Source organism: Stylophora pistillata, chromosome 3, assembly GCF_964205215.1.
Source record: "Stylophora pistillata chromosome 3, jaStyPist1.2, whole genome shotgun sequence".
NCBI classification, from domain to species: domain Eukaryota; kingdom Metazoa; phylum Cnidaria; class Anthozoa; order Scleractinia; family Pocilloporidae; genus Stylophora; species Stylophora pistillata.
In genome coordinates, this window is record NC_142521.1 from 1,369,817 (window position 1) to 1,397,081 (window position 27,265).

A 27,265-nucleotide genomic window follows, 5' to 3' on the forward strand; every position below is an offset into this window, starting at 1 on the left:
GAGGGGAGAAGAAAGACGAAACTATGTAGGAAAGACGAAGTAGATACGCTACACAAGTGACCCTGTTTTGTTTCATGTCCCACGAGACAGGTATCTCGAGAGCCCCAGGGTTTAATGGTCCCCCAAAATCCCTTATGGAAACGTTTACATATGGAGACGATTAATAATTCAGATAAATTTACATACCAATCGTGGTGTAGCTCTATTGAACAATGACTTGTGCAAGGTTTGAATAAACGGGTCTTTGTTAAATTTACAGTATTTGGTCTGTGTTTTAGCAAAGTTGCGCTGAGTTGGCCTGAGAACTGATTCTTATCAGCATCTTTTTTAGATGTTGCTCTTCTTTTCGAAAATAGGTTTGTTATTCTGCACCGAACAACCTCAGTCAAGGAGCTTCAGATCTGAATATCTGTGAAGAAAGTCAGTTCAAGTGGTAAGGATTTAAGCCTCGGATAATAGGATTAATTAACAATAAAAGTTGAATTGTCACTAATCTAATTAGTTTTCTTTCTTAGTTATGCGTAAAAGCTACGATTTGACGAGGAAGGCAATCAGCTGATTTACAGACGTCAAACGCGCCGAAATTAAAGATTTCCAGGCGACAGGAGTCGTTTTAGAACCCAGGACCAAAATGCATAATTTATGCGCGTTGTCAGCAGGTGCGAAGACAATTAGCGAGTCAGCCAATCAGATTGCTTTCTTTTTGTGATGTTTATTTTTCTTCGGGCCAGGCGGAAAGCGTGTGTTATTGTTGTTCTTCAGTCCTTGTCGAACTCAAATTTCGACCCATTTGATGTTCTACGCGAGTGAAGAGAGTGAAAAAGTAAATATAGAAAACAAGAAACATTTTCCCAAGAATGTAAGAGATCGAGATCGCTTGTAGGAGAAGCAGGTAGGATGATTTTTAATCATTTGTTACATTTCGTTAAGATCGAACGTGTCTGGCTACTTCGAACGAGTAAACTATTCTAACCGTTGATGAATATTTGAAATCGAGGGGGATTCGCCTCAGTTGAAATTCTGTATAACGATTGATCCAACAGCTCGCAAGAAAACGCATTTAGTGGGAAAATGAAAGCAGCATTTTGGCGCCAAGGGTTTGTCGACCAATTCGTTAGCAGTTATGGCTTATCAATTGCCATTTTTTTGTTTACATTTATCCCATAATTGTCTTGCTGTTATTTGGTAAACTCGCGAGCACGTGGCCAAGGCAAATTTAATTCTTAATCCACGAATGTCCGTCCTAGTTTTCGCGTCAAATACAGTCTCAGTTACTGCTATTGTGTATGTTAATGTCGACATCAAAGTGACGTACTGCCTTTATCGTCTAATTCGAAGGGTGAAGACATGATGTGACAAATCATCTCTGTATATAGCAACCAGCATATATTACAGACCATACTAATAAAACAATGATTATATAAGGATCGAGGAAAGATGAACCATATGGATTGTAAGAACTTACTCTCAAAGTTGAGGATAAAAACTGAAATTGTTTGAGAGACGAGAGACATAGAATGGGTCAGAAGTCTTTTTTCAAAAGGAAAAGAACTGCCCAGAAATTTTGAAACGCGTTTATGAGCAATATATTGCAGCGTAGTTTAGCATATTCTGTCTCGCCATAATAGAACAGCGGGAGCTGATCTTCGACTCTCGATAAAAGCCTTTAACAAATGATAACCTACAAAATATGTGGGTCATTGTATTAAAAACATAACCGGCGAATAAGGGAAACTCTGGAATATAATTTACCAAATAACTGATGTATTTTTTCCGTAATTTGATCTCGCCTTTGGGTAGTAAACCATAAAAATCGGTTAGTTTGGAACAGCAAGTTTGAAAGTATAATACTCCGCCCTGTACTTTAATTCACGAGTTTTGATCGGCGCCGCACCAGTGAAATATTCTCCGACGATGCTCAAACGTTGAACGAAGGGACTCATAAAAGGCATCTGGCACATCCTCCTGACCTCTTCATTGCCAAGGACACCATAACACCTCACGAAATATCATCATATAAACACTTGCTGTGAAACAAAGCTGCGATTCCCTGTTTTGTAAACATTAGTGGAATTTCATAAATGTTTGTGATTTGACCGCATAAATAATCAATTTCAGCTTTTTTTTTAATTTTAAAAGATCTTCTTCAGAAAAAGCGCGTGAAGATGTAATCTGTCTTCTCTCTCATTATCATACGCATGAAGCAGTGTAACCTGTGCCAACTGTGAATAGGATTTTCGCAGTAGTGTTTGTTTAATTGTTTTATCAAGCTGTTGCTTGTTTGTCTGTAGTCGCGCCTGCTCTAATTTTTGTTGAAGAAAAAAATCAAAGTAATTTTATAGCTGAGCCCGCGATGTTGTTCAGTATTATGTACGACCACCTATATAGTGTAATACTATACACCTAATATATGGTCCCGAGAGAACACAAAACTAACTAGTTTCCTAAGGGAACATAAATTTAGACTTTCCCTAAAACAATAGAGCTGTTGTATTCGGCGCGCGGGCAACAGCTGCGCATTATTGTATCCCGGTCGGGATACCTTTGATTTAAAGGCACGTGACCAAGAATCAACCAATCACAGTGCTATTTATTTATTTATTTTATTTAATCGCTTTCACCATACTTACAATACTAAAAGGACTAAAATACACATATGAACAAGACACAGAAGAGAACGGAGGACAAGGGTGCGGGACACACAACAGAGCGAGGCTCCAAATTAAGTGTGCCCTTACGAGAAATATACAAATACTAACTATGTAAACAACAAACAGTGTAAAAAGTATATAAAAAAGTATATACAATAATAAAAGCAAAAACGAAAACTATATGAATAAATCCCTTATGCGGCCGATAGAAAGTTCTAATAGCAACAGTTACCATCTAATAGAAGATCACGTGACCTGCTGCATTTGCAGCAGATCGACTTCCAGGTGTTGAAGTTAGTGACGTCATAGTTTGTACTAAAAGCAGCGGAATAGCGTTGGAGTACGTGAGATTTAAACTGATTGAGAGAACTAATAATACGAGTGGATACAGGTAAGGTATTCCATAGTTTAGCGACACGATTAAAGTAACTAAATTGAAAGAGCTTTGTACGGCACTTAGGAATTAGTACGTCTAGATCAGAGCTATGGCGAGTAAGACGAGTGCCTTTGGGCCTGACATAATCAGCTATGGGTAAGGTGTAGTGGCCAACGCGACACTTGAAATAGAAAATTAAGTCTTTCACTTCGTGCCAGTATGTTAACGGTAGCAGGTTGAGGCGGGAAAGGCGCTCATGATAAGAAATATCCTCTTGCCAGTGCGTGTTTAAGATGAATTTTGTTGCCCTGCGTTGAAGACTTTCTACTTTTTTTATGCCACCGATCGAACTAGGAGCCCATATCTCGCTAGCATAGCCAATATGTGATCTGACAAACGTGAGATATAGTAATTTCCTATGATCTGTAGTGAATGACGAAAGACTGTTGCGTCGCAAGAATGCAAGCATCCTATTGGCCTTAGCTAATATAGTGTTGGTGTGAGTGTCCCATGTGAGGTCGGAAGAGATAGACACTCCGAGGTCTTTTACTTGAGTGACGTGATTAAGTGAGATGTTGTTCAACTTATAATCGTAGCGAAGTGGGTAGCGCTTACGTGTGACGGTTAGTACCTCACATTTAGAGGTGTTAAACTTTAGGTGCCAATTATCACTCCAGCCCTGCAGCCTGTCCAGGTCTTTTTGGAGTGACTCACAGTCCTGTAGACTATCAATGACACTGGAACACTTTGAGTCGTCGGCGAAGAGTGCGAAATGATTCTGTATCACCGGCGGGAGGTCGTTCACATAAACTAAGAACAGCAGAGGACCAAGGATACTGCCTTGAGGGACTCCTGATGGAACTGGGGAACGACTAGAGGTGAAACCGTGGACCAAGCACTGCTGACCACGTCCATCTAGATAACTCTCAAACCACTGGAGAAGTTTCCCACTGACACCGTATTGGGAGAGTTTCAGAAGCAACCCTTGGTGGGAAACACTGTCGAAAGCCTTCGCGAGGTCCAGATACACTATGTCCGACTGCAGGCCCTTATCAAGAGACTGGCCAATCTCGTGATAGAACGTTAGAAGCTGGGTGACTGTAGATCGACCCTGAAGGAAACCGTGCTGAGCATGGTCAAACAAAGGACAAATAAAATCATTAAAGTGCTTGAGTATACATCGTTCTAATACTTTGGACACAACGCACAGTAGAGAGATAGGTCTGTAGTTAGTAACGTCCTCCTTTTTTCCTTTCTTATAAACAGGAACGACAAGTGCGTTTTTCCATTCAATGGGTAGTTTACCCTCCCCAAGAGATAAATTAAAAAGGGCGCAAAGAGAAGGTGTTAATTCCCTTGCACACGTCTTTAGCACGGTTGTAGGGAGACCGTCAGGGCCCGGAGCTTTACTCGGGTCTAGATTCGAGAGCACTTTGTAGACCTCGTCCTCGCACAGCACTAAGCTGTCGAAGACGGGCAACCTGCCGTCGGGCGGCGTAAATGGCTTAAGGGGTACCTCAGGCGCATGCGTAAACGTAGAATAGAAAAACTTATTGAAGGCTTCTGCCATCTCCACCCCGGAGGATATCTGACGTCCACCGTACGTAACATTAGCTGGTATAGAGTTTGACTTGGTTCTGTGGCGTTCTGTGCTAGTTTTGTTCAGTGGAAGTCTAAGTATGTAACATTTACAATTATTTACCGAAGTGGAGGTGAATAGCACTTCCTATCTACTTCCGAACTAGCCAATCAGCCCGCACGAAAAGCATTAATCACTTGTGTGGTATATACGAACAGGAATTATGATTGAATAACAAACTGTCAATGTGATGATAGGGTATTGGCTGAAAAGGTTGTCATCCATCAGCTTTGTTACCGTCACTCAAAAACGTTTTCAAAAACGTCCTTTATGGAAAACTTAAGGAAAACTTTGTGTTTTGAATAAAACGAGCTTCACTAATTAGTCATTTGTTTAAACGCTCTCAGTCTTAAAAAAGACTTTTGGGAGAGGCATTTTTTCAAAGTATCTAGTTTTATTTCAAATATTTAGGCTGACTTCTATTAAGTCTAAAAAAGTTCCTCCTCTATCATCTTTTATATCTTAGATTGCCAATCTAGGGAAGTTCAAGACACGCATGTTAACATACACGTTGTAAGAAATAACCACTTGATACTAGTAGGATGAATTAACTTTCTCTAATTTCATCCTTCACTTCTCCTCCCTCCTTTGTAAATTATCTCCACAATCATCAATCAAATAATGGACAACAGTTACTCGAAATGCCATATTGGTAACAATCGTATCATTGTTAAAAATAACCGGCTAATGAGCCTTAACCAGTCAGCCATGATAGTTTTCAGCCCGGCATAATTTGAAAAGTGGTTCAGCAACAATGGACTCCCTGAATCTCCGTTTCTCTGAATCCCTGAATGTTCTGTTCTTACCAACCAACCGTGAGCTAAAAGATAATAATAATAAAAAGATAAGCTTATTTGTTGAACAATTTTTATTTGAGAGAGTGGAAGAGTGTTCGTACTATTTCTCTCATTGTTTTGGAACTGTATCATTATTCCACCGAGCACTCAAAAGCACCCCGCCCAGAATGGCGCGTGACGGATTGTTCCTCGATCTTGACGACGTCGCGCCGTTGACGTCATAATGTTTGTCGCGATCGTGCACAATCACGTCTTCATTTGGTATGTTGGTTAACCATCAAGATGAAATTAACTTTCAAAAATGAAATTTCATTCATTTGAACCAAGAACAACTTAGAGAAACCTCAGTATCGTCTATGCAAATAATTGCTTCATTCATTTTGTATATAATAACATTTTACGATGTTTGGAAAGCAAAAATCTGTCTGAAACCGAGAGAACCACAGATTTGGTCTTTAAATGGTAATGAAACCGGAAACGAAAGCGCTTCTGGGATAGCCATTCAGTTTTCGTCTAATCACAACTGAGTGATCATTTGAGTATAGATGAATTACGCTCGTGAAGTGTCACTAATATTACTGTCACATCACGTTATTAAAAATATCTGAGAGAGATTACAAACTTCTCGTTCTAGGAGAAAGTATTGGAAGAGCGGTAACTCTGGAATATCAGTACATTTGGAGGTTCGATGAGTTTCCACCGGTAAGAGATACATTCTATGTATTATATTATCGGTAAAGTTACATTTCGCAATAGCAGCTCTCTCTCTCAAAACTTTCTGCTTAACTGAGCTTGTCGATAACGCCATGAACTGACTTGGCAGTATACGGATTTTCAAGACTCTCTGCCTTTACAAAACAATAAAATACTTTACGTTTCCGCTTAAAAAATTTCGTTTTCTAAGTAGCTTTTCATTTAGACACCATCTTGTGTAGTGTAGCTTTTAGAGTTTACTTGTTTGATTTTATAAGTGCTAATTAAAGTCGTGGTCGTCGTAGTGAAGAGGTAATGTATTTTATATAATTATCAGCCGTTGAAGTGGTTCAGAAATATGTTGAGACCCCTATTCTATTTAAATCTATGTCCTTCTTTTAGTTACCTATAGCCACGAGAAACTATTTTATAACAAAATTCTCTAGGTGAAAATGAGATTTTTTTAAGCCAGCTTGATTTTTCTCTAAACTTAAAACTTAAGTAACCTCAGCACGCACGGAGAATTTCGAATGAAATTGTCAGTATAGTGACAGTAATCTCTTAGAGAAATTCAAAAATTGGTAGTGGAGCAGGTTATGGCTTTTGGGGAAAACTAAAAACTTTCCTTCTTGCCATCAATTTGACTTTCACATCTGTAAAGATTTTCTGCTCGAGAGTTTTTACGAACTGTTCAACATTGTGTAAATCAAAAACTTTTCAATCACCAATGGAATACCAATCGTAATAAAAAGTTCTCTTGAGAAATTGAGATCTTTATTTTTTGTTATTATTTAGATCTCTGAAATGAATACCTGTGGAGATCGAATTAAAGCCTTTTGATGAGGTACTCCGAACTCTGTGGATTGTTTATAACTTGTGGTCTTTAATGCGTTTCCGTGCAGTAGCAGCCGGGTGGAACAGAACTCGCAAGGATCGATCTTATAAACTGATAATAAAATTTCTTTAATCCCAGTGCTTGTAATTAAGTCCTTGCGCTCATCAGTTTTCTTCTTGAGGGATTTTAAATAAGCTTTTAAACAAAGCCGCATGAGGATTTAGAAGAAAACGCCATGGCTTGAATGCCTGCTATGATTCGTTTGCGCTTGATTAAGCTTCAATTAAAAACATACCGACATTGACTTTCACACCTTTATTCCACTGAATCTTTAAAGCCGCGTGGTAGAGAGATACGATCTATGTCTATCATGTGTCATATACTAAAAAAGGACCCTTGGACAGGGCCGTGATTTGTGATGATTAATGAGTTTATGAGACTGATGGTTATTACAGAATGTAGTGGAGCAAACTCTCAGATTCCTTCCAGTTTCGTTAAGCTGGATTCTTATAGATCATAAAGTGTTGCTTTTTAGACTGCTAGTGAACCATTCCCGGTCGAAGCTTTGTTTGTTTAGGTACAATTCCTCTAACCTTTCTTCTACCGAGTTTGCGCCCTCCAGTCTTAAATTGTCCTTCAATGCTTCTTCTCTTGCTCGCTAAAATTTAGTAGCTGACGATCTGAAAACCTTACTGAGAGACACGAAAACAAAACGCTTGTACAGAAAAAGAAATTGTAGATGTTGACTTCCACTCGGCCGGCCGTTGGCCCGATTTACTTAGCAGCCTAGCTAATCCAATTAGCTATAAATAGGTTCTTTAATAACCCTCTCTGGAAAAGACTGTTAAGTTGTGCTCCATTGGCGGGCTAGTAAAATAATAGCTGACTTTGACAACCGCTGTAGGACCCTGTAAGAAATTTTGGAAATGCCTGACATGTTTGGCGCTAGTTAGCCCTTTGTCAGAGCTAGCGTTCGCAACTTGAACTTCTAAAAAATGTCAAATTTCACTTAGAGGGCCGTTAACAAGTGCTTCGGAAACTTTGTTTGGGAACTGACCCAGAATTATTGAATTCGTTATTCTGCTGGCGTGGTTTCTTGCAAGGATATCGTGTGATATCTCATGGTTTACTTATTGACAAGCACGTACAAGAAATGTTTTTCGCACAGAGTTTGAGCGCTGCTTTTTCTTTCTCATTTTCAACTAATAAACAGCGTACAAAATGGAAATATGACTTTGCGAAGTATAACTTGCCAAATGATCGTCGTTGAATTCCTGTGAGCCATAGACCTACTAGGCCAGTTTAGTTTCCGCGTTTTACATTTTTGGTGTCGTTTTATTTTTACGTACTTTTATTGGCTTAAAGTATTGAGATATATATATATACATGGAGTTGTGTCTGCGGTAAAGATGGGCTAAATTTGTTATCTGCTAACCTGAGTTTTCTGACTAAGCTATGTAGCAGTGGACCACAAACACTTCAGTTTTTTGCAGTATGAGTGGTACAAGTCAAGGCGCGAAATCAGCCAATTGTCACGCGCAGACCCCGTGTAACTACCGGCAGAACGAGTAACGACGGTAACTAAACTTGCTTAGTCCGGATCAAGGTTGCTCCGGCTTTCTGATACAACTGTCTTCGGATACATCGCGTGCGAATTTCGAAGCAACGTAAACCATAGAATTGCTGTTTATTTCAGTTTGCTTTCGAGCGTCATTATAGTCTTTTGGCCATGACGCTAATTGATAAAATGTTGTTCATTTTCTTTGCCTGGGATTATCGATTAATCCTTTATTCAAGTGATATGCTCATTCCGTTCATTCCAATCGAAGACCTCATAACACTGACGATTTGTGTAAAGTTGCTCTCCTAAACTAAAGAAAATTTTCACTCACATGTAATTAAAAACCAAACAACAGAAAGTGAAGTCCCCCTGAAGTTGCTCTTTGAGTCGTCACGAAACACCCCCTAAAAGAGGGCTCCGCTTTGGCATGTGAGGGCGAGGAAGGAGGCGGGCGGTGATGGAAGGGGGGCAGTGGAGGAAGGGTTGCGTTGTAGAAGCGTAAATGACATACCACGGAATGGCTACCAAGGAGTCCCAATCTTGGCCGCGCGTATGGATCAGCTAGCAGGACTGGATTAGAATGATCCGGGAAGCTGACTACCGGCATCTCAAGGCATGGCCAGAAAAAATTTATTCATCTCTGCAAAACAAAGCAACATGACTTTAGTCGGATCCGATATGAAATGACGCAACTCACCTGCTCTAAACCCCAACATCTCGGACAAAAACAGGTTTGGCAAGGCCGGTTCATTGTCAAGGTTCAAAATAACCGTTTTATTCGCTTTAAGTCGCGAGTGGTTCCAAAATACTTTTAGTCTTATTGAGTATGTTGCTTTCCCCCATTTAATCAAAGCCTAAAACAACATGGCCGATAAGTAAACCCGAAATGTTGATTTGGTAACAGTCTGAGTTTTTGTGTAGCTCGCTTATTCGTGTTCTCTGCATCACAACCTCTTAGGATCGATTGGAGTCAGAACTTTTCCGTCGTGTGCATAAATTGAGTGAAATATGTGCAATTATCTTCATTCAAGTAATTAACGAAGCAATAAAATACAGTTTCAATTGAAAAAGAAAACAGATTTGTGCTGAAAAGTCGCAGATTATGAGGGGAAAGCGTTTGTTTTACCTCCGGGCTTGTTGCCAACAATGCAGCTTTGAGAAGTTCCGTCTGCGATGAATTTCGAGCTCGCTGACAAATATTTCCGAGACTGCTTTGCCACCATAACAGAAAAAAACTTATTAGTTGTTAATGAAAAGCAAACAAGGAAATGTTTTTACTTTAAAACACTTTCGTTGACTTTGCGTTTTGTTACAAGAAGTAAACAAGGCCCTTAGTTCTCACATAAGTTACTATGAGGCCTGCTTCAGTTTTATGTATTTAGAGTATGAGAAAGATGTGTGAGATCTCACAGAGCATAATTATTACAATGTCATTAAGATAAGCTTTTAGAATTGCAATTTTTTAAGAAGGAGTGTTATTTCAATTTTCACTATCACTTTGTTTACTGCTTTTAACATGTTATTATGAAAAAATAGATTTTGGTCTGTAAAATTGACCACAAAGGAGTTATTGGTTCTTGCCAGTTTTGATCATCCACAAAGAAACTTTTTAATGCCCTGATCCCTTTATTTAAGAATCAGCAACTAAGTTAAGCTCTAAGGCTTAGTCGATGGCATTTATCTCTGATCACTGTATCCGGTTTTTTTGAAGTTTGTCGACAAATTAATTGAAACACAGAATAAAAATTTTTTATTCGATTAGACGGACCGGAAATGTATTATCGAATACTGAAAACTCCCAGTTAGCTTGTGTCAAATTTCAGGTGGTATAACGATCAATGAAACTGTGGTAAACAGTTGTGGCTTGAACTCAAGTGGTTACTGCTGACTGACAGCGATGATATGTAGCGTCTGAGAGAATATCTTCACAAGTGAGGATTTGGTAACCTTGAGAAGTCACGCTTTGTTTGGAAAAGTCGCAACTTGTGTGTTATTTTTCACAACTAAGTACATATTGTAGGAGTTGTAATGTTCACGATCTCTGTGGGGGAACTCTTACAGTAAAACAGTTGTTTTCAACTGCTAGAAGAAGGAAATTCTGATAGGGAACTGTATGGGCCCACTAGCCACTGTGATATTCCTTGAAGCCTGTTTTAACCCGGGCTGAAATAGTGACCATAAATTGAATGAACTCTTTCAGACGAGGGCAACATTAAGGTCAAATAATAATGGTGTATATATTTTCTTAATTAAAAGAAGCCCATACTAGTGAGTCAGACAGCTTCGGAAAGCAAACAAACGAAGGAAAATATCGTCTGAAACCATAGCACCGATCACTAACAATGATTCAGTCATTAGTCTCTTATTTGATCCCGGAAAGTCACGACATAATAAAAATTTACCGCCACAGGATTACAAGGATTAGCCAATACAGTAGTCAAATATAGGTGATAGTTTAGTTTCGTCTATCATTAAAAGCACTAGTTACAAAAAATGCGCTAAGTGATGATGGCTTGGAGGTTTACGCATTAAAGTAAGTCTTGGTTTACCAACTATTCTTGGCTTGCCTCTACAAATAACGTATTTAACGAATTAATCTAAATTGAACAAATTGAGCCCTCAAAATCGGTCCTCTTGATTGCGCGCGTTATCTGTGTTTATGTTATGAAGCGCCGTGAATAACTCGTTGATAGACCTGATGGCGGTTCTCTGTTAAGTAAGTAGGCTATTTTTTCAACGACAAGTACCAATTATAAATTGTCGAGGAGTTCTTTTGTATGAAGCGCACATTCCTGCCGATTTTTATCGCACCTTGCTTTGCTATTCAATTTTTATTCAAGAACTAATGTGTTTGTTGATCAAAAATCGCATAGCTACAAAACTAAGGCAAACAAATGGACTTGACTGACAGGCTGAAAGATTTGTTTTGACATCGCGAACATCGACAAGGCACGAAAGACTTAGAATGTCGGTAAACTTTGCCAAACAAGACGCTTTCAACTACCAAGCGAACCCACAATTACTCGACAAAAAACAGGTTCTTTATTGGGACTAGAAAGAAAAGGACCACACAATAACTGTAGGAATTACTTTCAATTAGTTAGGGGTAAAATTTCCATAGGGGTTTGTCTACTTACGCGCATGCGTTGTTTGCTCGATTCTTGAATGGGACAGTTTGTATTGGCGTGCTGTGGGACCGAGTAATAATTTGATCATGTGTTCTTTCGCCTCTCACAGGATACAATTCTAAGATCGCCGATTGCAGTGGCATTATGTACTTGATGTATCGCTTTAATAAAGTCACTGCATATCGCTCTCATGCTTCGACAAGAGGAATCTACAACGCTGCCCAATAGTGCAGGCCTACATGAAGTCGACGTAAGAGCCACTCCAGCTGGTAAATCAAGTAAGTGCAAAGCTGGTTGTTTATTTCACTCCTGCTCCCAGCGGAAATGTACACGCAAATCATTACCGATTGCTGTCACGGGATGTTGAGAATTCGAGCAGAGGCTATAAGCGTTCATCAAGGGACGTTTTTTAACAAAACAATATCTTACTGAAGCAGTTCTGTAGGGGGCAGCAATGATGTGTACGCGGGATTAGAATACAAAACAGTTTTTTCCTCCAAGACGTTTTCTCTTTCTGTGAGGAAGAATTTAGCGTCATTTGACCCGGTCATGAGAATCTTTGATCCGCGTCAAAACAAGAACCAAATTAACCCAACCGATTTCACGACAGACTTCTCGTGTTACAACCAGTGGCTCTCTGAATTGAAGAGAGTCGATGACGAAAGACAGAAATGTTTTGTAATGCTGAGTTTAGCTCTTTATTGTGTTGCTCATTGCAGAGGAAGACGTTAATCGAAATTTGAAGTAATTTTTTCGGGAAATTCGTGGCAGGTTTTCGCGTGCTGTTGAAAATGAAGGGAACTAAACTCATTTCCACTTCTTGAAAGAGAACTTGTAATGACAGAAAAATTGATAAAACAAGTACTATCCAAAGAACTCATAAATGAGTTAGGTTTGTATGCATCCTTGACCAATTAGGGGGCCTTCACTTAATTCAAGTTTAAACTTCTTTTCACAGCGATGTGTAAAGAATTCTAGAAAAACAATAGCTCATTTACATATATAACTTAACGATAAACACCAATGGGAATTGGCTTAAAATATTTCACTTTACTCAACTTTCCCAACACACTGCCTGTGAGGGTTTAAACTGATTCTCGCTTCTCAGGAGTAATGTGTTTAAGAGTTGGGGCGGCAACAGCGAGGGTGTTGTTAATCCAGTTTATGACCAGTGCGTAATCTTTATTTGACTCAAAGCCGCTGTTATTGAAATATACACGTCTCACCATCTCGTTTATTGCTCTACAATCCCACGACATTTGACATTTTCGTGGGTTGCCTTGTAAAGTTTGTGTCAAAAAGCTGTTTAACGAGAGCATATGCTTCCGCTGTTTGTTGTATAAAGTAAAGAGTTCGCTCTCTTTGCTGTCACTTAAAAGGGTTAATGCAATCTCCGGTTTTTTCTTTCTTTTTCTTTGAGAAACCGTGGCTTAATATCATTTGCATTGCGATATTCAGTTTCCATTCAGTGTCATGATGTTTGTTTTTTGATATCAAGTTTCTTTTTTTTGTTTCGTCAAAACTTGGATTTATTAATGTTTGACTAGTGACAGCTGAAAGTGGGTATCAATGATATTCGTGTTAACACATAATTTTCACACATAATTTTTACACTTGCTGTAGTGACTGTCATACTCCTCAGTTTGTGCTGCGTGTTGCGTGTTGTGTGTTGCGTGTAATAAAATACGGTCACGGTCAGAAATTCTATGCCACTCAAACCACGGCTTTTTTTATATTCAACTTAATCATTTCTAATTTTACTGAGGCCTGGAGTTTTATATTTTCACTCCCTTAATTATAAGGTGCAAGAACATGCAGGTTATAAGGTGCAGAACATGCACGTTACTCTTAAAGGCCCTTTACTCGGCAGAAAAGTCTGGTACGGACGTGTCAAAAAAGTAGTACGGACCGCATAAGTTTAGCCGTATACACGAATGATGTTTTGTCACGGGTTGGACAAAAAGAAGCATAAGGATCAAGTTAGCAAAGTTGCGTTTACACTGCAGTTTTTGGGGGACCGGACCAATTTCTTGCATGAGACAACAGTATTTGGTACAGCTGTGTGCTGTTATCGAACATGCGTACCGTATTTACTCGAATAAGCGCCGCGGCGCTTATTTAATTTTTCGCCCCACAAGCGCGGTGCTTATTCGAGGGCGGCGCTTATTTAAAAATTGTACCAGACAAGTTTATATTTTTATTCAATGGTACACTTTCTATCTGTCAATTTTCCTATGGACTGATGCTAAACTGATAGTAAATCTAGAATTACGAGAGAAATACGTGCGGTGAAAAACCCCCAAGCGTTTCATAACCCGAGCAGAGAACATCACATTTAAAGAATATAATTGCCGATGCTGTGTTAAAATTGTTTTATAGTGTTTTTCCTGGTTATACGGAATTCCTCGAATAAGCGCTGCATCGGGGGTGCGGTGTTATTTGAGGGCGGCGCTTAATCAAGGGCGGCGCTTATTCGAGTTGATACGGTAATTCTTATAAACAAAATGGCGACGAGTGATCCAAGAAATTGGTCCGGACCCGTGTTTTTTCTGGTTTTGGGGCTGTAGAAGTCTATGGCCCCAAAACAAGAAAAAACCCTGGTCCGTATGCATCCCCCAAAACATGGTACGGATTGTTTACACGGGAAAAAATGTCAGGTTCGTACTCCTTTTTTGACAAGTCCGTACCCGATCAATTTTTCTGCCGTGTAGACGGCCTTTTAGACTACGATCCATCTCGAGTTTTGGTTTAAATAATTTTTCTTAACTTACCTTCTTACTTGCCATTAAAGTTTCAAATGGCAAATTAAAATTTTTTGATAAATTTTCAGTGCCAGTAGTTAAAGTAATGAAATATAAATACTCGACAAGTTCTTTGAGTCACGTGACAGGGTGAAGGACATGCGCTGAGCGCGAAATTTGATTTGCCAGAGCGGTAAAGCGGTTCAGTTGAAACGGCTTGACATCATTTCCTTTCAAGCAACGTTTCAAGTATGTTTCTTTAAATTTCGAGGAAAATTCTTATCAGAGTTCGGTCCTTAATTCTAGAGTTGTGATACTATGAGAATTCATCTACCGGGCAGAGGAAAAGGTGAGGAAAGTGGCCTTTAGAGATCTTTGGTGGTCACGTACTTCTCTCTGAAATTCAGTTCGCCAAACTACCGTAATCGCTGAAAGCACGCGAACACTGAGTTTTATTTTATTGATTTGCAGAATCGTCGAGCAGTGGACATGAAAGGTAAGAGTCAGTCTAGCTTTGTTTTGTTTCTTCGACAGAGCCCACATTTATTGTAAACCTTTTACTTTTAACTTACATGCGAGTACGTGGTGCTGAAAATAAAACCGATAGGCGCGATCACTTTTAACGACATTAACTGATCATGTCCTTTCAAAGTTGTATTTTGGTTTTTTGAACGTAAGCTACTATAACTATAATTTTTCCAAGTGTTATTTCGTTCACAGGGCTTTCCCATATAGTAAACCTAGCGTTGGTGCTTGCGCAAGTCGTCTGTTGCGATAAGTAAACAAACATAGAAAGCTTCATTGTGAAGTGACGCGAACGGACATTTTTGATGCTCCGAGACGCTAGAAGCAAAGCTTTTAAGCAAGCTTGAACGATCGGTTGTTGACACAGAATAATATCCCAAAGAAGTAAAGATTGAAAGAATCGAAACTTGATGGCAATATCATTTGGATATGGAAGGTTCAACTGCACGAGTGTAATTTTATTTAGCTAATTTTTGTAGTTCTTCGACTCAAGTTAAACATATGTACACTCACTTTGCAACACAGAATTTACACTTCTTTGTCTATTTTACGTTTGTTGCTTATTCAAAGATGAATTTCTTTTATGGCGAAGAAATGTTTTCTGCCAAATTATGGAAAACATGAGTTTTAACGTGGTAATGGTCATTCGGCTAACTACTTCGTACTTTCATCTTTGGCAAGGTTGTGCGTAGCGTCGATTATTTTTGGAAAAGTAACAACTGTACAAACAAACAAGTTAACTTGTAATCAGTCTGTTTATGTGTGTTTAATTATTGTTACTGCAGGGAAATTGAAATATTTGATGCTACATTGTTCCTAGAAGGCTAAACCGGTGTCAGTGTATCGGCTTTAAGAAACTGTCAATTTGTGTTTAAAGCACAATGTATTTTCGTTGCGAAATTTTTGCTCCTTTCATTCCAAGTTATTTATTTTGAAAGAAGATCGATAAATCCCTTGTTGAAGTGTGTATACGTTAAGGGAGTCGTGGCAATTTTTCGTATATAGTGATGGATTCAATATAATGGTATTTTCAGATAATTAAATTTGATTTGGCTACTGCCCTTATGTTCGAATTTCTGTTAATTCAGAACATGGATGCAACAGGTGGAACGTAAAATAATATTGCATATAAATTTTAGAAGACATATCTTTATGAAAATACAATTCTCTTGTTGGCAGTAAACGTTAAGAGATGGCTGTTTGTTTTTATTCATGAACAGCCGATGTACGTGAAATAAGTTGTAATGAGTATGGTAATACTGCAGTTACCTCCATGGTTTTCATCAATTTTGCTGGAACTGCATGCATTTCATGTTGAGTTATAAATAACAAGCTGCTATGTCAGCTGCATTAACATGCATGTCTATAATGGCATTGTCAACCTGCTTTCTGACCTCTACAATTTTGATGGTGAAAGAATATATTTTGAAAAGCAAGAAGCATCTCTGAAAAACAATTTAGAGATGAAAATCTAGCCTCAAAATCTAGTGATCACAAATTTCATTACCTTGTTATGTTGTTTATCACTTTTCTTATATGCATTTTGAGTGTATTGGAATGTTAATTGTAGCTTGTTCTGTATTTAAAATTGGAAGGTATTTTGAAGAGTAGAATCCCCAAATTTTTCATTTAAACTGAGCTGCAGGTAAATTGTGATTGACACGTCATCCTACTAATTTAGATTTTGCATGGATCTGAGTCTTAAAGGTGTTTGAAATGTTTCCTAAAGGAAGAAATTGTGATTGCTGGTATGTAATTTATTAATCAAATTTAATGGCTAAATGATCCTTAACTTCCAATCTTGTTTATTAAGTTTATTAATTGGTCAAAGCTGTATTTTTTTTTATCTGAAGAGATAATCAATAAAGCATTTAGATAACTAACATGTCTGGATTCGACAAGGAAATTGACATGACTTTTCCCTTGTGTAAATGTGGTTAGGGTGTTTTTCCACATCCTTCCACAAGCAGAATGAAATATTCAAAAGGCTTGAATACAGTGGAAAGTTATAAATGTATTTCCATGTTAGTTGCACCTTACATGGTTTGTTTTCTTAGTCTGTCTGCTTTATTATTCAGACAATTTAGATTCATAGTCCTATTCATTCAATCATGCATTCATGGTCAGCTTTGACGTATGTTTAATTTCCACAGATATCAATGCACTCAGCCATGCATACTACAAGTCTTAGAGAGAATTGTTCAGAAACAAAACCAGGCTCCTCATCAAGGAGTGTTTTCCGAAATATTTCTGCTTAAAGTCTTTTAAATACATTGTGTGCAGAAATCAGATCTTGAAGGATGAACTTTTTAAAAAGCGCAAGCTTATCTTTCTCTCGTATGTATATAAACTACAATAATATATTCTTTATGTGGGGGGTACAAAAGAGAGGCTGTTCCCAACAGGGGAATTGATTGTTATGGATATTATTGACAATCTATCTTTGGATGGTGAATTGAATAGCTCTTAATAGAAATTGCAACCCATGGTGTGAAAGAAGAGGATGAATAATTTTGGTGTTGATTAGCGCTTTATGTATGGAAAGCAATTGAATTTTCCAAGGTCATGGTTTGGAGAGTAGCATTGTCAATATCACGATGGATGATCATTAAGCAGCTTTTACATGATGCTTATGGTTCCTGAACATAAGTGCAGGTTTAATAGGAGGCATAGTCACTCGTCATGTACTTTTTGTCAAAGGTAAAGTGCTATGTAGTAACCTTAATGAGAATATCAGGCAGCAATGAGTTGTACCAAACCCTATGGTAGAGCTAATACAGTGGTTGATGACAATGTTTTATCAAATTGATATTCTTTGAGTGTTTGAGTTTTGGTTTTCTGCTTTATTTTGTTATTATGCCCAAGTTTATTATGCTTAATGTTATATTGGCTCCATCCTTGATAAACTGCAATATCACTGGTCGCTTTTCTTGTTTTTTGGAGCATTTTTACTTCTGTTGTTGTTACCACTACAGAGCCTCCTTCTACATTAACTTTGCCAAAATGATTTCATCTTGACAAAATGGCTTTAATTTTCCTCCAGAATATTGTATATAACAACTTTTCATTACAGAATTGCTTACTCCAGTCTCTGATATTATAGTTCACTACTAGTCCCAGCTGTTGTATTGTGATAAATGTTTTCCTTGTGGTTTTTTTAGTAGTTTACATTGCATAGTGGTCATATCTTAATTTTACATCTGTTATGGATAATATATTCTGTGATGCTGAGAAGTTGAATGTTAGAATTGTTCTTAAAAATGCTTTCTGTCGATGAGCTGGCTCTAGTTTAGTATGAGAACTGGGACTTTGCTAATTGATGTGCTTCTCTGGTTTCTTTTATATATATATATACATATAATTAGGAATCTCTTATTGGCTTAGTCTTGAAACCCTGAATTTTTAATTCTTGTTTATTGTTTAAATTTACTGTAATCAGATTATGTTTCTATTCTTCTAGCTAAAATTATCTCTATTGCTTGAGATAATTGGATCAAGCTTTCATTTTTCATAAAACAATTTTGTATTTTCCAGTTGAATGCTTCTCAAAATTGAAATTTAATCAGAATCTTAAAAGAAAGCTCTCCAAATTCTTATTAAAGATGTTTATCTACCAGTACTATTTATCTCATAATTGTTCATAATTATACGTAGAGATATGTATGGCAGAGTTTGGTAATGCAGTATAGACATTGTCTCTATTTTTATCCAAGTCTTTTTGTGAAAGAGTGCCTCAGGAACAAAAATGATGAATTTAGGAAAGTTAGAAATAACTGCCATAGTTATAGATTGACTTCATTAGAATAGATTGTGATGAGCATAAAAAAATTGTACTTCTTGTATAACCAAGTGTTTGTATTTGATTGTATTCCTTGTATTATAAAGTTCTATCAAACTGAAAAAAAAAAATTTTTTTTTCTATAGATCCTAATGCATTGTAATACTCATGTCATCAGTATAAAAGCTGGCTGTTTTGATTTTCAGTGGGGAAGGAGATAACATCCGAGTGTATGTACGTGTCAGACCTCCAGCTAAAAACCTTGAAACAGACGTTGATCGCACAGCATGTCTAGATGTAACATCTGCAAATACAGTTGTACTCCAGAGCAAGCCTGATCCAAAAACATTTTCCTTTGATCATGTGGCTGATGTTAACACAACTCAGGTAACTACTATTTTGTAAGTTAACAGACTGTAGATTATGTCCAAGAAATACCAGTAGGTTTTTTGTCTCCATTAGTCTATCATTCTGCTTAATAAATATATCTTATTAACCAAGTGCAAGGGCCGTACTGGGAGAATATTGGTCTGAGTTCTTGACAGTACGGACCGAGCGCAGCGCGGTCTGTACAAAAAAGACCGAGGGCCGATATTCTTCCAGTACGGTCCCGAGCAAGCTTAGTTCATAAGAGATTTATTATATGACTGAAGTTCAAAGGGACACAAGTGCGGTATCATTCGGGACAGTGCTCGGTCCAATACTGAGAGAATATTGACCGGTGATAGAGCATTTTGATTGGTTGATTTTAGTTATTGGCATTCTGACTGCCCGAGTCGTGTAATAAATCTCTCATACCAAATGGAGTCTTAAATGTGTTTCCAATTGACTGCTACTGAGTACATTGGAATTTCAAAACCTATTTACTGTCTTTCAAATCATGGTTTTTAGCATTTTAGTCTAGGTTGATATAATTTTATTTGCTATTAGATGTACTTCCTGTTAGATCCAAAAGAGTTCCATAGTTTCTTTCTGACATAGAGATGCAGATTTATTTAGAACCTGCAAACTGACACAACTTTCTTACTAAGTTATGAGGCTTTGAATATCGATTGAATGGTTATTATTTTAATTAGAACTAAAGTCATTATCTATGGTATTGTTGAACAGGAAGAGGTGTTTGGAGCAGTTGGGAAGAAGATTGTAGAGGGTTGTGTTGCAGGTTACAATGGAACAATTTTTGCATAGTAAGTTGATCAATATATATTGCAAATGTAATGTAATGCCTATGCACAGCTGTGAGTTGTATCATTTCAATCTTGTGATTTATCAAAGTGTTTTAAGATCATTATCAGGCAGCAAACCATGAGGTCCTCTCTGCATCTGCCTCCTACTGGGTTACTTTCTTTGTTTCATTTAGTTCAGTGGTAAAGTTAAGTAATGGTATTGCTATTGTTATTTGAATAACTTATTTAATAAAGCAGTTTTTATACATCTTCTGGGTATATGTATCTTTAATTGCTATCATGTATAAATTAAAAAATGTTACAATATTTTGCTTTTCAACTCAAACTGAATAAAATCTCAGGTAGAATTTTTCACAGTTTATTAGCTATTTGAAGGTTTCATTTCTGTTTTAAAATCACTTTTCAATGTATTTGATTTTCTTCTGTTCTTAGCGGTCAGACTGGCTCAGGGAAGACGTTCACCATGCTGGGTAAGTCTTGGCTGTTAAAAATATTTGTGTAGCTAAAATTCCCTCCTATGTAAAGGTGTGATCCAAAAATAAGCTAGAAATTTCCATTTGTTTGAATTGTTTATCTCTGTGTGATAGGACCTGCCGAGGGTGAAGAAGAGAGCTTTACTCATCAGCTCCGTGGGGTCATACCACGTGCATTTGAATACCTATTCAGTTTGATAAACAGGGAACAGGAAAAGGTACATTCTTGTGCATTCTTGATAAAAGTGCTTCATGCTGGGATATATTGTCTAAGCAGACTTAGTGCTGAGCAACTTACCCCCTTTACAGGGTTCGTATGCGTCTTGAAAACCCTCGAATTTCAGGAGGCGGATTTCAAGGCCTTGAAAGTACTTGAATTTCATTTTGGGTCCTGAAAGTCCTCGATTTTTTATTGAACAACATGGAAAAATATCTGCTTTTGTTTTGCACCATCGGCAAACTCAAAACATAGATGTTAACAGAAACATTTTTCTTGGTTTTGAGGTAAAATTGTCATTAAAAAAAGTCCTTGAAATTTCTTTAAGTAGGGTCCTGGAAAGTCCTTGAATAGCCCTTGAATCTTTGGCCGAAAAAGTATGAACCTTGCCTTTAGTACTACAAACCCCCACTTTGTAGTGATTAAAAATTATATAATATATGAATTATATCGATGAATACACCAAATGCAAATATGGCGTCCAATTTGAATTGCCATTGTTCTAGACTGACTAGCCTCTCACACATGTAATAATCCTTTTGTGTTTCCACATGAAGACGAGGCTAGTCAGTCCAGAACAATGGCAATTCAAATTGGACGCCACATTTGCATTCGGTGTATAAAGGAACTTTTCCCCCTCAACTGTCCAAAAAAGCAAACTAACTTGAAACAAAATTGAAGAAGGGAATTTATTTGTGTTGTTTTTTTTAGCATGGTGAACGAGTAGAATTCTTGTGTCGCTGTTCTTTCTTGGAGATCTACAATGAACAGATATTTGACTTGTTAGATCCTGCATCAATGGGCCTGTCTCTTAGAGAGGACATCAAGAAAGGTGTATTTGTAGATGGACTTCTTGAACGGGATGTGGCCAGTGCCAGGGATGCTTACAGGGTATGCAAATTTGTCTTATGACAAACTTGATATCTCAACTCTTCCTTAATAATGAGTAAAAAGTTTTCAGGATAATTTTGAAGTTATTATTATTTTTTTTTTGTTATTCAGACCTGGAGAGTGTTCTCCAGTTATATTGCCCTATTTTATATTACTGTAATCAAAACTTTCAGTCTTATTGCTGTCAGTGATTTTATATTTGATCACTCAAAAACTCACGTAAATGATTATTCTCTCTTAGGTGTTGAATTCTGGTTGGCTAAACAGAAGAGTAGCTTCTACGTCCATGAACAGAGAAAGTAGCCGCAGTCATGCAGTTTTTACTGTGACTTTAGAATCCAAGGTACAACAATTTTATATAACAAACTACATTACCTCACTTGATTATTTCTTAGTTTTCATTAACTTTTATTGCTTTTATTACTTTTCAGGAACGCAAGGCAGGTATGGCAAGTATCAAGGTGTCCCGTCTTCATCTTGTGGACTTGGCAGGTTCTGAAAGACAAAAAGATACTCATGCTGAGGGACTCAGACTAAAGGTAAATTTTAAATGTGTTCCTGCAGTAGTTCTGTCTCCAGTTTGGTATGTGAATATTGTAACCAGCTTAAAAAAAGTGCTAAATTCAAGTGATGGTCTTTCAAAGTTTTATTTAGTTAGGTGCCACTAGAGTTGAGAGTATAACTTGGTCTTACAAACATTTGTAGATGTGAGTACTTTCACATCATTTTTTCTCTGGTAACCTAAATGGTACTAACTTAAAATTTTCTGTAGTTAAATTACCAAGCACTCATTTGCTATGTTGATCATTTTTGGAGATGTATTATTTTATAACAATTTAATGGAAATTATTTCTCCTCTGACTTTTGGACACTTAGGCACTTTGTTTGTTTGTTTGTTTGTTTGTTTAAGGCAAGTACATGTAGCTGATCTGTTTTGTTTTTCATATGTTACAGGAAGCAAGTAGTATAAACAAATCATTGTCAGCGCTTGGTAATGTGATCATGGCTTTAGTTGACATCACCCATGGGAAGACCAGACATGTTCACTACAGAGACTCTAAACTGACATTCCTTCTCAGAGTAAGTCATATGTGGACTGCCTCTGGTGCAGTGCTTAAACTGGACATTACTTAAATGCTACCGTTCCTTCCAACTTATGATTTGGTATCATTGCTTCTAACATATATCTTGTGCTTGGCTGTGGTGCCAGTAGTATTACAGTATCATGGTAATTTAACTATAGTGCAAAAGTAACAATTTGAATTTTTATTATTTCACAGGACTCGCTAGGTGGTAATGCAAAGACTTATCTTATTGCAAATGTGCATCCATCAGCTAAGTAAGTCCTTGTTTACAAAATCCTACTCTCGCTCTATTAGTAATGACAAAAATAGATATACATGCTTACTGGTTTCTCCTTGAACACAGTCTTTACGTGGCTTAGGGATTTTTGTCGGGATTGAGTCTCATTTTATGTTTGTAACAGGTGTTTTGGGGAAACATTGTCCACTCTTAACTTTGCTAAAAGAGCGAAGATGATTAAAAACAAGGTATTATGGTTATTCTCTTATTGTTTTATCGTTCACAAGTTTTTGCAAACAGTACCAAGGTTATTTTGATAGTGGTAAACGCACGATTTAGACCCTTTTGAATGTTTCATGTTGTAGGCTGTGGTGAATGAAGATGCTACAGGAAGTGTTACTGCTCTCCAAGCTGAAATAAGACGACTTAGAGAGGAGTTGGAGAAAGCTCGAGGTGACAGCGCTAATTTCTTGGTTAATAATAAGTTCAGACACCAGGAATGTTTGCAATTTTACCTGGCCTAGTTCAGTACGCAATAGGTACCCTCATCCTCAACTCATCCGTTGAGAATATTGGCTCTTATAGTGTTAAAATATTTCAGGTTCTTGTTCTGTTATTGGCACAGTTTTTTCGACTATCGTAGTATTATTCTTTTCCCCAATGTACTTAGCTTATTATCCTTTTGTCTTCCTTCAGCTGGAATTCCAAAGCAAATCACCAGACAAGGTACGATGTTACACATCAAAAAGCTTATTCTGCATCGTTCGTATGTGGTTTTGAAATTTTTTTCCGTGCTTGGGCGAACGAAAAATGTTAATTTGTGCAACTTCTCTCTTATGTATGGGGTCATGTAAGGTCATGTCTTGTAAGTGCATCTGACTCAATTTGGTTACTCGTTTTCCAGAATCAACTGAAGCAGATCAGAACAGTTCTCGAGGTGAAGCTTGTGTCGCTGCTGATACTAACAACAATAACAATAATAATAATAATAACTCAGGAGTTGATGTGAATCAGCAGTACCGGGAGTGGAGAGAGATGATGGTAGCAGCCACGGCGGCTAGGGATCGAGCTGAACAGGAAAAACAGGTTCGAAACTGGCTCAACTTGATAGTAAATCGTGTATTTCTTTTTAAAAAATTTTACCCAAAGTTTTACTATGAAACATGATCAAAGGAACTGCTTTGAAAGAAACGTTGTAAGTGAAGTTTTGGCTATTTAAGTTTAACTCCTGTTGGTAAATATAACGAGTATATATATAGTTTTTTTCCTCAACCGGTGTAACGATGTTACACCAGTTGAGAAAAAAAAAACTATTAAAAATCTTTAAAAACTCCTGTTGTCATTGAGAAAGAGACTAGATGAAATGGCTCATTATCGATCCAGCTTGTAGCAAGGTAACAGTGGAGAGACGTATTACAGCAAAGCTCTATTATTTATTGTCCTGTCTTTCTCTTTCCAGTGCTTAGTTGACAAGGTGCAAAAGCTCGAGGAATTGTGCAGTAAAAAGGAAAAATTCCTTCAGGTCTGTGTACAACTTATGTCTCACCAGCACGATTGATATCATCTGAAATAATCGGAAGCATCGTGCAACTTTGTATAACATGGAACTTTGAATTTCTTTCTTGTTCTACAGTCGACAAAGATGATCCTAAAGTTTCGAGAAAGCACAATTTCCAGACTAGAGAGACTGAGAAAACGAGATAAGGAAGGGTCTGATGGCCAAGAGGATGATAAAGAGAGAGAAATTGTGAGTCTGTAATAAACATTCCTCGCTTTCCATTTATCGTTCTGTTGTTCGCAATAGTATTTAAAATGGGTTATTAGCGTTTGGCCTCTGACTTTTTACAGTGTTTTCGTCGTTCGTATTCAATGAAGCTGTCTAGGATTGGAAGGAATGCATTTGTTGCTACAAAATCAAGACAATAATAAGATTTTATTCTAATATTATCACCCTCTGTGTTATTCCTAAATACCATAATCACAATTTTCTTTGGTAAAATCTCTAAAGCTGTTTAGTTTTCCTCCTTCTGTAGCAACTTCTCAAAGACGAAATCGCCGTAATGAAAGATAAACTTGAACACCACCCAGATGTCACTAGGTTTGCTATGGAAAATCTGGAGCTGAGAGGTAACAAACTACCCTCACAAAGCTATTTGTACTTCATTGCATAGGTGTGCCTTTTAGTCGAGTGTTTGTCCGAAGAGTCTACTGTTTGGTGGACTATTTTCATGATTCAAAGTTTTTGACGTTTTTTCCCCCTTTTTTTAGCGGAACTTAAGTGCATACGCACCCGGGATGAAGATGGGACTGATTTCGCTCAAGATCTTGCTAAAAGCCATAGATACACATTACAGTTGGAGAGACAATTGAGGGAATTGCTTCAGTCACCTCAAGGAAGTGGTTAGTTAAATGAAATAAAACACTTTTGGGTCTTAATTTATCAGTGAGTACCATACTATTTCCCAGCGAGTGGAGGAATCGTATTATCTTTAACGTCTTACTGTCTTCCCAACCAAATTCAAGCCATGTTTGCGGTAATAATCCATCCTCTTAACTGATCTTCAATACATGCAATCTCGTTACTCCAAGGCTGCAAATAACTAACGGGCAGTCGCCGGTCACGTTGTCCGGTCAAACATGCTTTTTCTCGGACACTACCCGTTTTTGGCCGGTCAAATTTTAATAGTCCGAACTCTTTCGATAGTGAACCCAGATTGCACAGTAATCCCTTTTACAACTAAAAAACAACTGAATCCAAGTCGGTCTGGCAATAAAATTTACAAGTCAATAATTTTACTACTCTTTACTGCAGAAGCAGCCTCGCATTGAGTACGTGGAACGGTTACGCACGATACAACCGCAATTGTCCGTTTTATTTTACATCTGGCAAAATCACTTATAATTAAATATTACACTCGGAGCCCTTTTTTTTAAAGTTACATTTGTGAATTTTTGTTAGAGTAAAAGAGTGGTCGGATTCTCCAGGTTTTGGGCCTTTTGCTCGCTTTTTGCACTTTGCAACAAATGCTACTTGGAGTATTCTCGATGCAACAAGATTATTCTTCGTGAGGGTGCTATCATTCAATCGATTAAACAATCAATCACTTTATTTGAGAGTAAATGATGGTATCTAGCCAAAGGTAAAACCCTCTACTAACTGGGAACACTTAAATAAAGTAAAAAAACAACGGAAAACACGATGATTTGCGGTCGCGACAGGACTTGATGACATCGCGGAAATTTGCGACTGGCGGGAATTTCTCGACCACTAATTTGTCTACTTTTATATTGTTTTTTTTTTCTTTTGGAAACATGACTGTGTCCCTTGTGATTAGCAAACAGTTAAAAATTAAAACTTCTTTGAACGAGTCGGTAAAGGACCGGACAAGATGTCCGGCAATCCAAGGATTTGTCCGGTCAGTACCCAATTTTGGCCGGACATCGTCCGTTGACCGGCCGTTATTTGCAGCCCTGTTACTCGAGTAACGAAATTCTATCTGCGGCAATAGTCGTCCAGCGAACCTTTTTCTTCGAGAGACAAAGTGTCAGTAATGGCAACGTTCCCAAAAGTGTGATGTGGATTTGCAGTAGTTTGCAGATTTGTTTACTTTGTTCTTTTCACCTACTTACATTGCAGAACTTGAGAGAAGTTTATCCAACTCTTTACTTAACCTGGAAGCATCGAATGCTGAACTCGAAAAGTTCAAGCTCGAGCGAGCGCAATTACACGCTCAAATGGAATCGGTAAGTTATGGAAATAATCAATTTTTTTATTGTTATTTTCTGTCGATTCTTTGTGTTATCTGTCTCTCTGACACTGCTATTCTTGGGTAAATTCAGTCAGATGCACTAGTTAATTATTGCAGAAGTTAGATTTTATTAATTTTTTCAATCCAAGACTCGAGAGGAACTGACAGAAACCCGTGAGAGTTTACAACAGACGAAGGAAAAACTCGTAGGACAAGAGGAGAGCTTTAGAAAGAAATGCATTGACTTAGAAGCTGATGTTTTGTCGCTCAGAAAAGCCAACTCTGAACTAGAGGTAAGATCCAACTACAGTCAGATGTCCAATGGTGCCCTATGCTAAGATTATAGAGTGACAGTACGTTTCATACAAAGCCAACATTGAAAACTGTTGTCTCCAGATCCTGAAAGTGTTTCATTTTTATTCTAAAATGAATGTTGGTTGATTTTACAGAGAGCACTGGAAGCTCATCAACTTAAAACAGCAGTGGAGCGTACGACATTAAATGACATCCACATGCAAACAATCAAGGTGAGATAGCATATAGCGCGGCAGTGGCCAATTTACATTTTGAACTCAGTTGATAAAACCAAATATTCTGCTGTAGAACCAGTTTGTTGAGGTCTCAGTGAGAGGAGGTTAACCTTAAACCTGTAGAGTAGCAGACCTCTAGTAGCTCGTGTTAAATCAGCTTTTTCCTTAGAGTTTAGTTCTCTGTGATATTTG

The 27,265-nt window shown here is 37.7% G+C and overlaps 1 protein-coding gene and 1 long non-coding RNA gene across 6 annotated transcripts in view; one reads left to right on the plus strand and one right to left on the minus strand.

Annotated features, from left to right (window-relative positions):
* The first annotated feature begins 724 nt into the window (after positions 1 to 724).
* LOC111329529 (kinesin-like protein KIF15) overlaps positions 725 to 27,265 on the plus strand; it is a 45,923-nt gene continuing 19,382 nt past the window's right edge. The window contains exons 1-24 of one of the 5 annotated variants that reach the window (XM_022934254.2): positions 725 to 892; positions 6,098 to 6,165; positions 11,790 to 11,958; positions 14,893 to 14,917; positions 18,931 to 19,111; positions 19,835 to 19,911; positions 20,344 to 20,381; positions 20,499 to 20,602; positions 21,313 to 21,492; positions 21,734 to 21,835; positions 21,924 to 22,031; positions 22,447 to 22,572; positions 22,773 to 22,831; positions 22,979 to 23,042; positions 23,160 to 23,247; positions 23,491 to 23,520; positions 23,699 to 23,880; positions 24,254 to 24,316; positions 24,428 to 24,541; positions 24,828 to 24,921; positions 25,063 to 25,194; positions 26,432 to 26,538; positions 26,693 to 26,836; positions 26,993 to 27,070. In XM_022934254.2, the coding sequence (XP_022789989.2) occupies positions 11,871 to 11,958; positions 14,893 to 14,917; positions 18,931 to 19,111; positions 19,835 to 19,911; positions 20,344 to 20,381; positions 20,499 to 20,602; positions 21,313 to 21,492; positions 21,734 to 21,835; positions 21,924 to 22,031; positions 22,447 to 22,572; positions 22,773 to 22,831; positions 22,979 to 23,042; positions 23,160 to 23,247; positions 23,491 to 23,520; positions 23,699 to 23,880; positions 24,254 to 24,316; positions 24,428 to 24,541; positions 24,828 to 24,921; positions 25,063 to 25,194; positions 26,432 to 26,538; positions 26,693 to 26,836; positions 26,993 to 27,070 (2,184 nt within the window). In that variant the 5' untranslated portion in view covers positions 725 to 892; positions 6,098 to 6,165; positions 11,790 to 11,870. Of the gene's footprint in view, positions 893 to 5,989; positions 6,166 to 11,789; positions 11,959 to 14,610; positions 14,771 to 14,892; positions 14,918 to 17,275; positions 17,647 to 18,930; positions 19,112 to 19,834; positions 19,912 to 20,343; positions 20,382 to 20,498; positions 20,603 to 21,312; positions 21,493 to 21,733; positions 21,836 to 21,923; positions 22,032 to 22,446; positions 22,573 to 22,772; positions 22,832 to 22,978; positions 23,043 to 23,159; positions 23,248 to 23,490; positions 23,521 to 23,698; positions 23,881 to 24,253; positions 24,317 to 24,427; positions 24,542 to 24,827; positions 24,922 to 25,062; positions 25,195 to 26,431; positions 26,539 to 26,692; positions 26,837 to 26,992; positions 27,071 to 27,265 lie in introns of those variants that run through there. The other 4 variants (XM_022934255.2, XM_088755395.1, XM_022934258.2 and 1 more) reach the window with 4 other exon arrangements.
* Positions 5,205 to 10,371, minus strand: LOC148734010 (uncharacterized). The gene is made up of 3 exons (XR_015999418.1): positions 9,679 to 10,371; positions 8,884 to 9,192; positions 5,205 to 5,486 (listed from the first exon to the last, which is right to left on the minus strand). It is a non-coding gene; the product is annotated as an uncharacterized LOC148734010 (long non-coding RNA).